The sequence below is a fragment of the Tarenaya hassleriana genome, unplaced genomic scaffold, assembly GCF_000463585.1.
Source record: "Tarenaya hassleriana unplaced genomic scaffold, ASM46358v1 Cleome13, whole genome shotgun sequence".
Lineage (NCBI taxonomy): Eukaryota > Viridiplantae > Streptophyta > Magnoliopsida > Brassicales > Cleomaceae > Tarenaya > Tarenaya hassleriana.
This window is the reverse complement of record NW_010963495.1, coordinates 1,684,381-1,697,196: the sequence shown is the minus strand read 5'-3', so window position 1 is coordinate 1,697,196 and position 12,816 is coordinate 1,684,381. Positions and strand designations below refer to the sequence as shown.

The window sequence follows — 12,816 nt, the reverse complement described above, 5'->3', positions numbered from 1 at the left end:
CCGGACGAGATTATATCGGATAGAGACACCCGATTTACATCCCGTTTGTGGAAGGCGATTCAGGAGGCGCTGAGGACGAAGCTCAAGATGAGTACGGCATATCATCCTCAGACAGACGGTCAGTCGGAGCGGACTATACAAACTTTGTTGGACATGCTCAGAGCTTGTATCCTGGAGTGGGGAGCTCCGTGGGACCAGTACATGACGTTGTGCGAGTTTGCGTACAACAACAGTCACCACACGAGTATCGGAGTATCTCCATACGAGGCCTTGTACACGGGTTACGGGTGTCACAAGGTCGGAGTCGAGGCAGTACGAGGTCGGGATTGAGAATACGTTTTAAAATGTTCGTTAAATTTTCAACGGATTTCGATTGCAAAATCCGTTGAAATTATCAACGAATTTCGGTTGAAAACTCCGTTGAAAAATATCAACGGATTTCGGTTGAAAATTCCGTTGATATTTTCAACGGCTTTCAACGGAATAATTTTTTCAACGAGGATATTGCAATGGAATTTATCCGTTGAAAATCCGTTGAAATTGTATAATTTCAACGGATTATAGGTCATTTTCAACGGATTTATCCGTTGAAATTGACATATTTTTTTGTAGTGAAATATTATACCTAGAATATTCTATTGTATTTTGCTATATATTAGGATGTATTCTTGTAATTATCAATACAGAAAAACATTTTCCTATTAGAAAGAACTATCATATTTAGGGAGCAAATGGTTGTGCCATTACGATCAATAAACGGAGCGGTTGTAGATGATTGGAAAACCAATTGGTGGACGCAATCAATCGCAACGCAACAAAATACGGGTTTTCTAATTGTAATACTATATTAGCGTTTTGACAGCGTTTCATAAAAAAAACCAAAAATAAAGAAAAGTACTTTAAATTAGATAGAGATATTTGTATTTTGACGAGACATTACTAATTTAGGTGTTGACAGGTGGAATCGCAATCGCCGCGATTGCGATTGCGGGCTTTTATGATGCGTTTGTTGGCGATTCTAGGCGATTGGTACTGACTGGTAGAAAAACTGTTGTTGATAGCGGTTGCGAGTGATTACGATTTAGAACGACTGGTTAACAATGATAGCGATTGTGATTTGGTTTAAATTAAAAAAAACATCATTTTATTATATACAATAATAATTATTTTTAAAATATTTTAAATTAGTTTTTTACTATTATTTAATATCAAATAATTATTAAATTTATAAATAATTAATTATAAATTTTAAATATAATTTTATTATCAATTTAATTTATTTTCAAAAATAAATTTAATATTAAAAATATTTTAAAAATATTTATTGGTAAAACCAAACAATATCACACATAATATATACCAAATAAAATTATTAATATATTTTTTAATTTATATATGTATATATGCATTATGTATACATATGTATGTATATGTATGTGTGTATATATGTATATATATATGTATGTGTATGTATATATGCATGTGTATATGTATATATTATATATGCACGTGTGTATATATGTATGTGTGGGTATATGTATGTATATATATGTATGTATGTGTACGTTTATATAGATGTATGTATGTATATATGATTGTTTGTGTATATATATATGTATGTATATATGTATGTATGTGTGTATATGTGTGTGTATATGTATATATGTATGTATTTATATGTGTGTATATATATGTATGTATGTGTGTATATATGTATATATATGTATGTATATGTTTATATATATATATATATGTATATATGTGTATATATATATGTATGTGTGTATATATGTATGTATGTGTATGTATATATAGATGTATGTATATATATATAATTGTTTGTTTATATATATATATATTTCATGTATATATACACATACTAAGTTCTTTATATGTATAATATGATAAGTATGTATATATATATTATTTAATATTAGGAGTATTTTGATCATTTAACCAAAACGTTGCAAAACGCTATCGTAACGTAATTTTTTAGATGCGATTAGAATATTGATGTTTTATTGCGATTGCGGGCGATTACGATTCTAACATTCACTTTTTCAATCACCCGTAATCACCAGAAATCGTAATCGCTGCGATTGCGGACGATTGCATTACCACCACTCACACCCTTATGTTTGACTTTTCAGAAATAGAAATAAGAACGTAATTGTATCTCTATCCTTCACAACAAGACGTCCTGAATCAAAAAGAAACGCCGAGCACTTCTCTTCCCAGAACATAAACCAACAAGTAGTTGCAAATAAACTTCCTACACTAGTGTCACCACAAACGACAAGTAGTTGAACTGTTTCAATTGTAAACAGCAAGCGATTAATCAACTAAACTCCATTGGAAAGAGACGGAATCAGAATAGGCAAAGCGTCTTGTAATGCAGGACTTCACTTCATTCACGAGTCACAAAACCAGAAACAAAAAAGCATAGGCAAGTCACATACCACAAAACAAACCAACCATAGAGCAAGTACTGAAGTTTCTCTGGCAGAGTGGCCATGCGGCTTAACGACATTTTCGGGACTGGTGACATATACCTATTAGATGCGCTCAGCAAGATACTTAGCCAAGGAATTAACAGGCTTGCCCACATCAAAAGTTTCTTTACCTTGGGATCGGATCTTGATCCTGGCAAGGTAATCAGCAGCTATCCAAGCAAAGCTGAGCATCACTGTGTTACCAGACGCATCTGGATCTTGCTGTAGCTTTAAAGACTTATTCACCCACTCTGGGTGGTATGTGACATGGTACCAAGCTGAAGCCTTTTTCTCGTACATAAGGTTTTTCTCCTCATCGCTGAGATTTTCGTGTTCCGGGTCTGTTTTATCAAAGAGTTTTTTGAATTCTTTCTTCAACGCAGTGTAAGAATGCTTCAATCTCTCCTTCAGCTCGCCTTGTTTCCTGCTTGTGTATTTAGGCATTGACCAGATGTGACCCGTCACAATCTCCTCCTCTTTCTGCACCTTGTATTGCCCGAGAAGGCCCATGAGCTGCCCATCATAAGAACATTTATGATTCCATGCCTCAGGGACAAAATCTGCAAAACCTGAGATTTCAAGGTCAGTGTCGTAAGGAATGTCCCTTGGGCCTGAGTTGATTTCCGATGAAACAGTGGCATCTTCATCATAAACGTCTTTTATTTTCCTGTAAAGCCGGCCCAAGATTTTTGTCGATTTGTAAGATTGGTATTCTTCTTTTCCCATGAAGTCTGGGTAGAGTTTTGGTTTCAGGTGGTGAGGCATCGTAACGATTTTCCCAGTCTTCGGGAAATCAACTGCTGTAGCTGCTAGTTCTGCTAGTAAGATACAGTCTTCGTCCAGGGCTCCATATTCACTTCTATCAGCATGGACAACGTGTGCATTGCAGATCGTACCCAGATGATCATTCACCATGTTTCTAACAAAGAAATCTATAATATCCTGTAACAAGACGAGAGAAGGCAATTCCTCACTAACCCCAGACGTAATGGCAATATCAAAGTAAAGACATCAAAATCAAAGTGAATAGTTGAAATAGTCGAAACTGTCAAAAGAATACACGGAAATGATAACAACACCCAAAAAAAGTAAATACAAGATTGTAACACAAATATATTACAACCTTTATTTTTCTTTTCAGAGCCTAGGAAAGCATATACAAGACTTTCTCAGTAAATGGAGTTCCGACACAAGCTTCATAACACAATATCTTTCTAATACCTCACACATCATGGATCTTTAAGAAATAAGCTGAACTATCATAATGAGAAACATCAGTGAGTTATGATAGAACAAACAATCAATATACCACCAGAAATTCCTAACCGTTATCAATCTAGCAAATATTCCTAATTGAGAGATTCATGCCGCACACATCCAGAGCTAGCATCAAGAAGTCAAAACAAGAATTCACAATGCAATTAATGCAGGGATATATCAGAAAATTATATCCAAATGAGCAATCCATAATCAAATTTTCCTTAACCGTAACTATTTACAAGTAGATGCACAAAATTCAATGTTTAACTTCAAAAGTATCAAAAGCCAGACAAAAAAAAATGGGAGAGCAGAGATTAACCTGGTGGCTGACACCGCGTGTCAAAGTCTTCTCTTCTGTTGCATCGTACAGCATTGGGCTCCAGCTTTTTTTGCTTGGAGGGATGAGATTCAGATCCCACGTTACAAAGTAGAGGTCTCCATCAAGGTCACTTCCGGAAGCCTCGTTTGTGTGTGGCCTTTCACCTTTCTGAGGGAAAACAAGGCAATCATACAAGTGATGCAACTCTGGAACATCAACAGCTTCTAGAATCCTTACATCTCCTGGGTGAAGGCAAGGATTCTTAGCCATGGCTACATACCCTGTGACTATGTGCAGATTTTTTTTTGTCTCACTGAATCGAGACCCATGTTTGGAGAAGCAGTTTTCTATGGATGGTGTTGAAACTTGGATAAAGCATTGGCCTTGTTCAAGTACCCCTGCTTCGTCTAGGCAACCCATTAACCACCTCCCAGAAGGAACAAAGATCCGAGTTTTTTCCCTCAGACCCCAAAGCTGTGCAGCTCTAACTGAAGATAACATTCCTCGCAAATGGGGCTCTGTTTTCGGTTTGAAACCCGCGCTTAGCATGATTGCTGCCGTGTTTCCGTGCTCAGCACATGACGCTGTTAGAACTTCAAATGCCACATCCGTATCTTCAAGCATCTGGTTTAGCTTAGAGATCATGACTTCTTGCATATCCCAGAATATGTTATCAGAAACACCAAGTGTTGAGAGGAGAATAATTATCTGCCGGTTTAGGAAACCAGGTTGAAACTTAGTCCAAGAACAAATCTCCAAGGTGGTGTGTTTGGAGTGAAATTTGTTCATACTGGGCCGGAGTGACAACCTTATGCCATCACCCTTTGATGGCCAACGGGCAACTACTCCTTTGCAACCTGCATAACGGATCTGAAAAGCACATGGGGGGCAATTTGCATCCAGTCTCAGTTTATCTATTACTTCATCTGCGAGGTCAGGTGTGATCATACCAATCCCATCAGAGAACACAAAATTATTTCTTGTGATGTCTGGAAGCTCGTCATCAACCTCGTGAGGCATAACATCTACGGTAGCATATGTAGAGGAGAAGCACTGCCCCATCCTAGCAGCACATTTTGCGACGTTCTTGTTGGTGAACTTCCCCATCCATTTCTTTATGTCTAGCACACTCGTTTTCCCGTCTTCGGAAAAAAACCATGCAGAACGGTCCCTTAATTGATTGGACGAGAAGGCCAGGAAACTATACTTCCTGCCACACAGGTAAAACCCCTTAGTTAAAATGGTTTTTACCCTTTTAAACACATGGGTCTTCTGAGAGGCGGAATATGATATCAGATCCTTCACAATGGGAGCAACATAATACGAAAGAAGACTGGAGTTCATGGTCTGCATGCCTTCGTCCATAAATGTGACTCGTAAAAACCGATCACATATAGCTGTGTATTTCCTGAGCACCCTGTTGGAGAGCTCGACTTCAGGGGGTAGACAATAAGCTCTGGTCGGGGTAATCGCTAGCCTTCTGATCTCGACGATGTCATCGGACTTCTTATGACTCTCTAAAAGCTTCGGGTTCTTCACAACCCATTCCTGAACAAGTTTGAACCTCCTGCAGGCATCAAAAACTGGTCGTTTATAGGTACAAAGATGCTTGAGAGCAGCCACATTGACTTCTTTGGGCTGTTGTCTCAGAAGATCAAAGAAATGCTTCGTCAACTGAAATTGGTTAACAGTCCCTCTGTGCATCACAGCATTCACTAGAAATATAATGTCAAAGGAGATCCCTTCTTTGTCCTGAATGCAGAAGAAATGCTCAGGAACCATAAAATCTGGTTCTCTGCGAATCCTAGGCGGCAACCTCACACGCTCTTCTTGCACCCTCCGCATCCTTAGATAACCCAAGACATTCTTCAATTTCTCTTCATGACGAGGAGAGATGAGTACTCGATATGATAGGCACCGACCAATCGCCCCGTTTGGGGTGAAATCCGTGGTGCGAATCCAAGGGTCGTCATCATCTAAGAGATCAACAGGAACAGTCTCGTAAATGTCATCATCAGCAGTTCTGTACCACACCCGAGGACACGAAGCCAGCTGCAAGAGAACAACATAGCCATCGAAATGTTTGTACTGCCTCACCACGTTTATTTCTCTCACCGAAATCTCCATCTTGAAGTCGCACTTTATCACTGCGTGCATCCCTGTGTCTTTGAACGAGAAGGCGGTGTCTTTGGTGAAACAAAATCTGCACATGTTGTCGAAAGGATCGACCAAGAAGTTGACGCCCGAAGCTTTCCAGGCAACAAGAAACTCATCCCGAGTAACCAAGGTCCCGATCTCGACACGGCAACCAGCCAATTTAAACGGCGTGGTGGTCCGTCTTCTCTGGTTAATGCTGTACGGATTTTCAGGCCCCAAGCTGACCTTCAACGGCCGTCCATTCAAGATTAGCTTGCATCGCCCGGCAGCGTTCATTGCATACGCCGCCGATTCAGGGATTGCGAAATGAACAAATGCGTGAGGCGCAACTTTCTTGTAATCATCGATCTTGGCGATCCGCGAGGTGTCGACTATATCGAAATTAGGGTAGGATCCAGGGGGAGTCCAAGAGGTCTTCAATCTGCACCGCCAAAGAAGGCCGATCTCCTCTTCGAGGAATTCCGTCAGATCCCTCGCGGTGACGGACTCGCCAAACCCACCGACGCTGACTTGCGTCACGATGGAGGCCTTCGTACTTCCTTCTGAACCCATTTCCCTGGAAAAAGGAAAGCAAGCATCCTTCACTTCAGAGACTGGAATAAGTACGAAGAATACCAACAAAAGAGTAAAAGACCCTTCTCCGCCATTTTGTAATCGAATGGGGAATTAATAACCGAAAAGCGAAACCCAATTCAATCCATCCTCCGATTTAATTTAATTAACAATATCATCATCATCCTTTTTATTATCTAGTTTAAATTAGTTTGTAAAATAAAATAAAAAATAATTTTTTTAAAAATATTTAATAAATACTAATTAATTGATGAGATAAAAAAAACACATCACACAAAATAATCAAAATTAAACCATGAACCAAACTATATGACTAGCAAAAAAGAAGTGAAAATGATCGTAGCTTTGGCAATGTGATGGTATAAGAGATTGGGAAAAGAGACTCTGAGATAACATGTCATTAGCGCAAGCTGCACGCTCTATGCATTGATCTAGTAAATGAATAAGAGAGAACACCTAGAATCACTTACCGGAGATTCTTGCAATAACAGGGGTGACAAGTACACAGATGACGGAAAAAAAGGGGTAATAAAACAATCAATTTATAACCATCATCGTAGACGCATATCCTTTGCTTTAGTCACATTCTTTAATATGGCAATCAACGGAATTCAATTTTCAACGAAAGTTATGGAAGGAAGAAAATCCAAGGATTTGAACCGTAATTAAGATAAAACCGATTTCCAAACTTGAAAATTTGTAATAATTACAACCGTAGACCAAAGATAAAATTATAAGCCCAGACCCCAAGATTAGTCTAGACGCCGTTTCAAGAATAATAATGTTTTCAATCCGATTGAATCTCCGAAAGTGTCTCATAAGAGACGGACATTCAAATGGCATGATTAAGAACCTTTACCATCCATGATATCACGAGACCATATCTCATATTAAAAGTTTCCCCAAAGAACTATTTCTCTACTCAATGGGGATGGGGGGGGGGGCGGGGGTGGGGGGGGGGGGGACTTTGCCTACTCGTATGACTTGGAACGACACTCTAAGGCATGCATTTCGTGGCAGCTTCCCATCTATATAATATGGACAGAACGAAACTCGAGATTCAAAGGCTCCACTGCGATATGCAAAGACATCGACAATGTCGTCCGCACCAAAATGGCGGCCATACGGAAGAACTCACCCGGATCTGCTCCAACTGTGGTTCTCAGGCAACATAACTCTTTCTTGTTCGTTTCATCATTAGCTCTCTGTCTAAATTGGGTCTTAATTTTGTTGAAAAGTTTTTACAGGTTCTACCCCAACAAGCAATCGAACGTGACCAAGTCCTATAGTCAAACAGCATTTCAAAAAGTCATGCAGAAGGAATGCAGACTCAAAAGATTGGATATTAATGCATCCAAGCAACACTGAAATCTCTGTCTCAATCGAAAAGCTGATTGCAGCCAGAGGAGAAAGTTCCCCAAGATGCAAACTTTCACTCAAAAAATCGTATATTCGAAACTAATATTCAAATAATGTAACCCGGAGCCAAAACAATAAATGATAGGAAAAAGCGCCACTAATCAAATTAAAACAGCCAAACCCCGACAGCAATCCGATCAACAATAACATTTCAGATAGAGAACTACGGATAAAGCAATCAACAACCAGTAAAATCTATATAAAAAAAGCATACAAAGCATGACTAAAACGGTGTTATAATAGCCGAAATCGATCTGAATCTTGCATCAAGAAAGGAAATTTATTTGAATAAACACTTACCCAATTGGTATCGATGCCGACAAAGCGTTCGATGAAGTGACTGAGAGAGAGAGAGTCGCAACTCCGTCAATTGAGCACAGAGTTTAAATATATATATATGAACCATTTGAACACACAGCTTAGCAAACAAGTATTTGGAGGACAAAGCTTTTTTATCACACACCTTAGCGAACAAGTCTCTGGAGGAAAGTAGGGTCGTCGGCCATTGTTTTTGTCCCCACCTCGTTCCTTCGAATCTTTATTAAGAGTTAAAAAAAAAAAAAAGACCTAGACTTTACCACTTGTTAAAATTTATGTAAAAAACCACAAATAAAATGACGATTATTATTACTATCCATATGGTAAAAGGAGAAAAGAAACGTGATAAAAAAAAACCCAACATATCTCTCACTATATTCTTACCAATAGTCAACTAATATTTCTCATTTATTTTTTAACTCAATTATTATTTTAAATCTAAAAAACTATTTTACACTGAATTGAAAAAACACTAAAGAACCAAATCGTTGTTCTATGGATGTTAACTCAATCCCGGACATGAGTCGGAAGCGAATGCTGACCCGTGTTGTTCCCAAGGTTCCACACAAAATTCGAGACGACAGGAGATGGATCATCGCGTTTCGTCAGTTCCCCTTGATATCTATCTGATCGGATAAGGTCAAGTAAGGTCCTTAAATTAACGCTTCTCGAAAAACAACCCGAACATTTGCATTGCACAAACACGTTTATTTTTTCCAGTTCCACTTCATTTTAGCTGGTAGCCAAAATTCGGGTGACAAAGACCACGTAATTTCGCGCAAACTACATAGCCATCGACCCTAATTTCCTGAGCATCCGACCGATGTAAGCCCAGTTGCAAAATCGGCCGAAATTCACCCAAGAATCGACCTCGACTACCAGCATCGACTTGTTTTTTGAAGACATCATCCCATGGTTAACTCGATGCGTGAAAATGCGCATGGATCGATCTCGCGAGATTGATCGGAATACGGGTTAATGAGGATGATGATACTAAGAGAGAAATGATGTAAGGGTCGTGATTGAAAAGAGATTTTGAAGATCTGAAGCCTAGCTTGGTCCAGGACTCGATTTTGGCGGGAACACAATTGAAAAAACTTTGTTTGACTAATGGGCTCAAGACGACGTCGGTTTAGGTTGTATCGTCACCAGTCAGAATAAAGAACCCTAATTTGCCTCGCGAACGGATCTCCGGTGGAAAGAGAAGTGATGGAAAAAGTTGCAGAGACTCCGGCGAAATCAGAGGCCGTGAAATTTCTTCAGATTCAACGCAAAGCCGATAAATCTCAGAAACCCCCTTTCAGACCCGCCATTGATGACACCAAGCCCGTTCTTCAGGACCCAGTAAGTACCTCTCCCTCTTTTTGGTGCATTGCCCTCTTGTGTCCTTTTCCAAAGATCAGCAGTTTTGATTTGGATTTCGAATGTCTATCTTTTCAATGTGGGTTTGATTATCTGAGAAGTGAAAAGAGGTTTGATGTTCTACCAATAAAAGAACAGAGCAATGGGCATTACCTAAACAATCATGAACATGGAGAAAGAAAGCCAGAATTACTTCTTTATTCTGTTGGGATGGGAATCTTGCATCGGTTTTTTAAGGAACGCAGTTGTTTGCAAAACCCTAATGATTTCCATAGAACTAGATCACCTGAATACACATCAATCTTCCAAAGGATATGGTTCCTCAACTGTTGGTTTTCCCAAGTTCTATTAAGTGGTCGGTTTGCATATTTCATGGATTCATATCGCCCGGCTCCTTTGTCTACTTATGGAGGAAGAAGTTGGCGTTGGCACGGGTTCGGATTCTCGAGACTTCACCGACTTGAAATTTCGAGCGCTTGTCCACTGGCGAAAACCGATTTTCGGGTTTGAGTTTGGGTTTTGGCAGGAAATTGATTACTTGTGTCCCACGGGTATTCGAGCGAGTGGGAGAGGGGAATGGACCGAGAAAGGTCGAGGCTGCAGGTTTCAGAAATTAGGGATAGGGATTTTGCTTTAAGACCCCCAATTTTGGGTATAGGGTTTTAGAAATTTGACTTCAAGTTTGGTCTTTGTTTGTCTTTTTGTGTGTAGATACTGAGATCAGACCCGATGGAGACGGAGGAAGCCGTCCTGAGGCTGCCTCCCTTTCCCTCTTCCCACTCCTAAGTGCTTTTCTTGATATCGGATGAAGATTTTCTTTCCACGAAATCCAAACAAAGAGAAATCTATAACAAACGACTACATTTTCATTCTCTGTTGCTCCAACGTTCTTATTGTATTGTGTTGTTTCTTGTTATTTTTAACCCCGAAACTTGGTTACCTGAATTATTTGAGCCCGGAGAATGAGGATTCCAGTTCGGACATTTTCGATGTGTCGTCGGAGAATCCCGACCACACCCAGGTCCCCTTTTTCCCTGTTCTCGATAAGAGAACAAAACCTCGCATCTCCTTGCAATATTCTCGTTGGTTCTATCCCTCCTGAGATTTTTGCTTGCGTGATTCTGTACTTTCTCCGCAGAAAATCTTGTTTTCATTTTGATTTTTGGTGGGAAATTTTAATTAGAGAACAGAAAAACACACCATAGAGTAGGATTGAACTCTATATTCTTATAGTTGATATGAAAGGTTTCCAATCTTCTGTAGTTGCATAATCGAAATTTTCTGAAAATTGTGTGGAAGAAAATAAATTGTCATTTGGTTCTTTAAAGCATAGACGAAATTTTCTGAAAATTTTGTGGAAGGAAGAAAATTTACTGTATTAGTTGTGAAGATTGAGATTCCTGACACAATGTTTCGGTTGAAACTCCTAAAATATGAGCATTCCATTTCATCTCACTTGAGTTCGTGATTTATATCTTCGAAAGCTTGTGCATTTCAGTCTATCTTGGCCGGTATCTCGTTTTTATTGGCTAGTGATGTATGTTGTTACCTGAAAATTCCGAGTGAGACCGGTACAGGCTAGGCTGGCATCGATAATAAAATTTCCTCGTTGTGAAGTTTCTTCATAGTATGTAGGTTTGATAAAGTAGTAAACCTCGGATTTTTTCATGTTTCGGGCATTGTTCAAAGCCTCGTGCAATGGAGAAGTTTCAGACCATCCTTTGTTACAGAATCGTTTTGGTTTGGAGCTTATGGAATTCTTCTGTTTGGTCTTAACCCGCATTTTAGTTTAGTGAATTTTGTCTGATTTGTTATTACAAGCAAAAGATCCATCAACAATGTATGTTCTGTTAAGCCCGAAAATTTACATTCGCAATGTACATTGTTTGTGTTCTACAAGTCTGTTACCTGATTTGGTGTCTTGCTTCAGGAGGCTCAATCACGGGCGTCAAGAAGACACTGCAGCGTTGATTAACAATGCTTACACCTTTGTGTCTGTACCAAAGGCAATGGCTTTAGACAAAACACGAGGAGCTGTATGCCGAAACTGTCTTGGCAGTGGCGCTGTTCTTTGTGAGTGGTATTTCTTCGTTTTTTTACTTATTCCCTTTCCGGGGAATGACTTGAAATCCCTTTTACAGTAACCTGAATGACTTTTAGTTGTTAGATAATTCATTTTGGTCAGTCTATGTTCAGCAACCTTTAATTGTACTGTACTACTACTATTGTCATTTGTTTCTTCAGAAGCTGTTTCCCTCCAAAGACTAAGCTGTAACGACGAAATTGTGATGTGTTTTGCTGTCTGAAAGTCCATGAAGATTTGATGAAACATTCAGATGTACCATATGATAGATTAGGAGTTTTTGGTCTTTTTTATCTTATGTTTTTGGGTTTTTATGATTAGGGTGGTTGATCAGCTATCTGGACTCCTAAAGAACGGGAAAACATTCTTGATAGGTTTTGGCTAAAATGGGTGGATAAAGTTTTCATTTGCTTCCTCTTTTTGTCTTATCATTTTGGGTGATATGTGTGGTGGTACAGGAAAATGGAAAGCTCTCAACTGAAAACGAGCTAAAGTCGTCTCTGAGTTTACAGAATGTCCAAACTGTTACGGTTCGTTCGCTCCTTTTCTTGCTATTCTATTTGGTCTACTCATCAAACGGATCTGTTTGGCATCAGGGATCTGGATTTCTCCGCGGTGGCTACTCCGTGTTTCTTTTTCCGCGTTGGTAAACAACAGGTTGAGGTAAGCTGGTTTGTCCTGTTTGTTTGGGCACATGTCAATGTTTTCAAAAGGAACCATACCAAAAAATTTCGGAACTGCTTTTTAATCGAACAAAAACCCTGTAAGGTTTTCGAGCCTAACAGTATCAAAAAATTTCGGAACTGCTTTTTTGAAGTCTATCAACTCTTTCA

The 12,816-nt window shown here is 39.1% G+C and overlaps 2 protein-coding genes across 10 annotated transcripts in view; one reads left to right on the top strand and one right to left on the bottom strand.

Annotated features, from left to right (window-relative positions):
• Positions 1 to 2,201: 2,201 nt before the first annotated feature.
• LOC104807527 (RNA-dependent RNA polymerase 6-like) lies at positions 2,202 to 8,601 on the bottom strand. Of its 2 annotated transcripts, none has more exons than XM_010532839.2 (3): positions 8,521 to 8,601; positions 4,072 to 6,784; positions 2,202 to 3,434 (listed from the first exon to the last, which is right to left on the bottom strand). In XM_010532839.2, the coding sequence occupies exons 2-3, from the start codon at positions 6,778 to 6,780 to the stop codon at positions 2,556 to 2,558; spliced, it is 3,588 nt and encodes a 1,195-aa protein (XP_010531141.1). In that variant the 5' UTR covers positions 6,781 to 6,784; positions 8,521 to 8,601; the 3' UTR covers positions 2,202 to 2,555. The 2 variants fall into 2 exon arrangements, with proteins under 2 accessions (XP_010531141.1, XP_010531140.1); XM_010532838.1 differs by lacking the exon at positions 8,521 to 8,601 and adding an exon at positions 7,940 to 8,012.
• A 678-nt stretch (positions 8,602 to 9,279) lies between these two features.
• The window catches only part of LOC104807525 (protein EMBRYO SAC DEVELOPMENT ARREST 3, chloroplastic-like), a 10,048-nt gene continuing 6,511 nt past the window's right edge, over positions 9,280 to 12,816 (top strand). For 4 of the 8 annotated variants that reach the window (XM_010532835.1, XM_010532834.1, XM_010532831.1 and 1 more), the window contains exons 1-3: positions 9,795 to 9,882; positions 11,831 to 11,973; positions 12,442 to 12,646. In XM_010532835.1, coding sequence (XP_010531137.1) covers positions 12,497 to 12,646 — 150 coding nt within the window. In that variant the 5' untranslated portion in view covers positions 9,795 to 9,882; positions 11,831 to 11,973; positions 12,442 to 12,496. Of the gene's footprint in view, positions 9,883 to 10,611; positions 10,922 to 11,830; positions 11,974 to 12,304; positions 12,414 to 12,441; positions 12,647 to 12,816 lie in introns of those variants that run through there. The other 4 variants (XM_010532833.1, XM_010532832.1, XM_010532836.2 and 1 more) reach the window with 3 other exon arrangements.

Excerpts from the sequence above, each read along its gene's own strand:
- LOC104807527 (XM_010532838.1), bottom strand. The coding sequence starts at position 7,974 with ATGTTGCCTGAGAACCACAGTTGGAGCAGATCCGG. Across the intron at positions 6,785-7,939 it reads CACAGTTGGAGCAGATCCGG|GGAAATGGGTTCAGAAGGAA; the intron begins GTGAGTTCTTCC and ends TCCTTTTTCCAG. Across the intron at positions 3,435-4,071 it reads CACGCGGTGTCAGCCACCAG|GATATTATAGATTTCTTTGT; the intron begins GTTAATCTCTGC and ends GTCTTGTTACAG.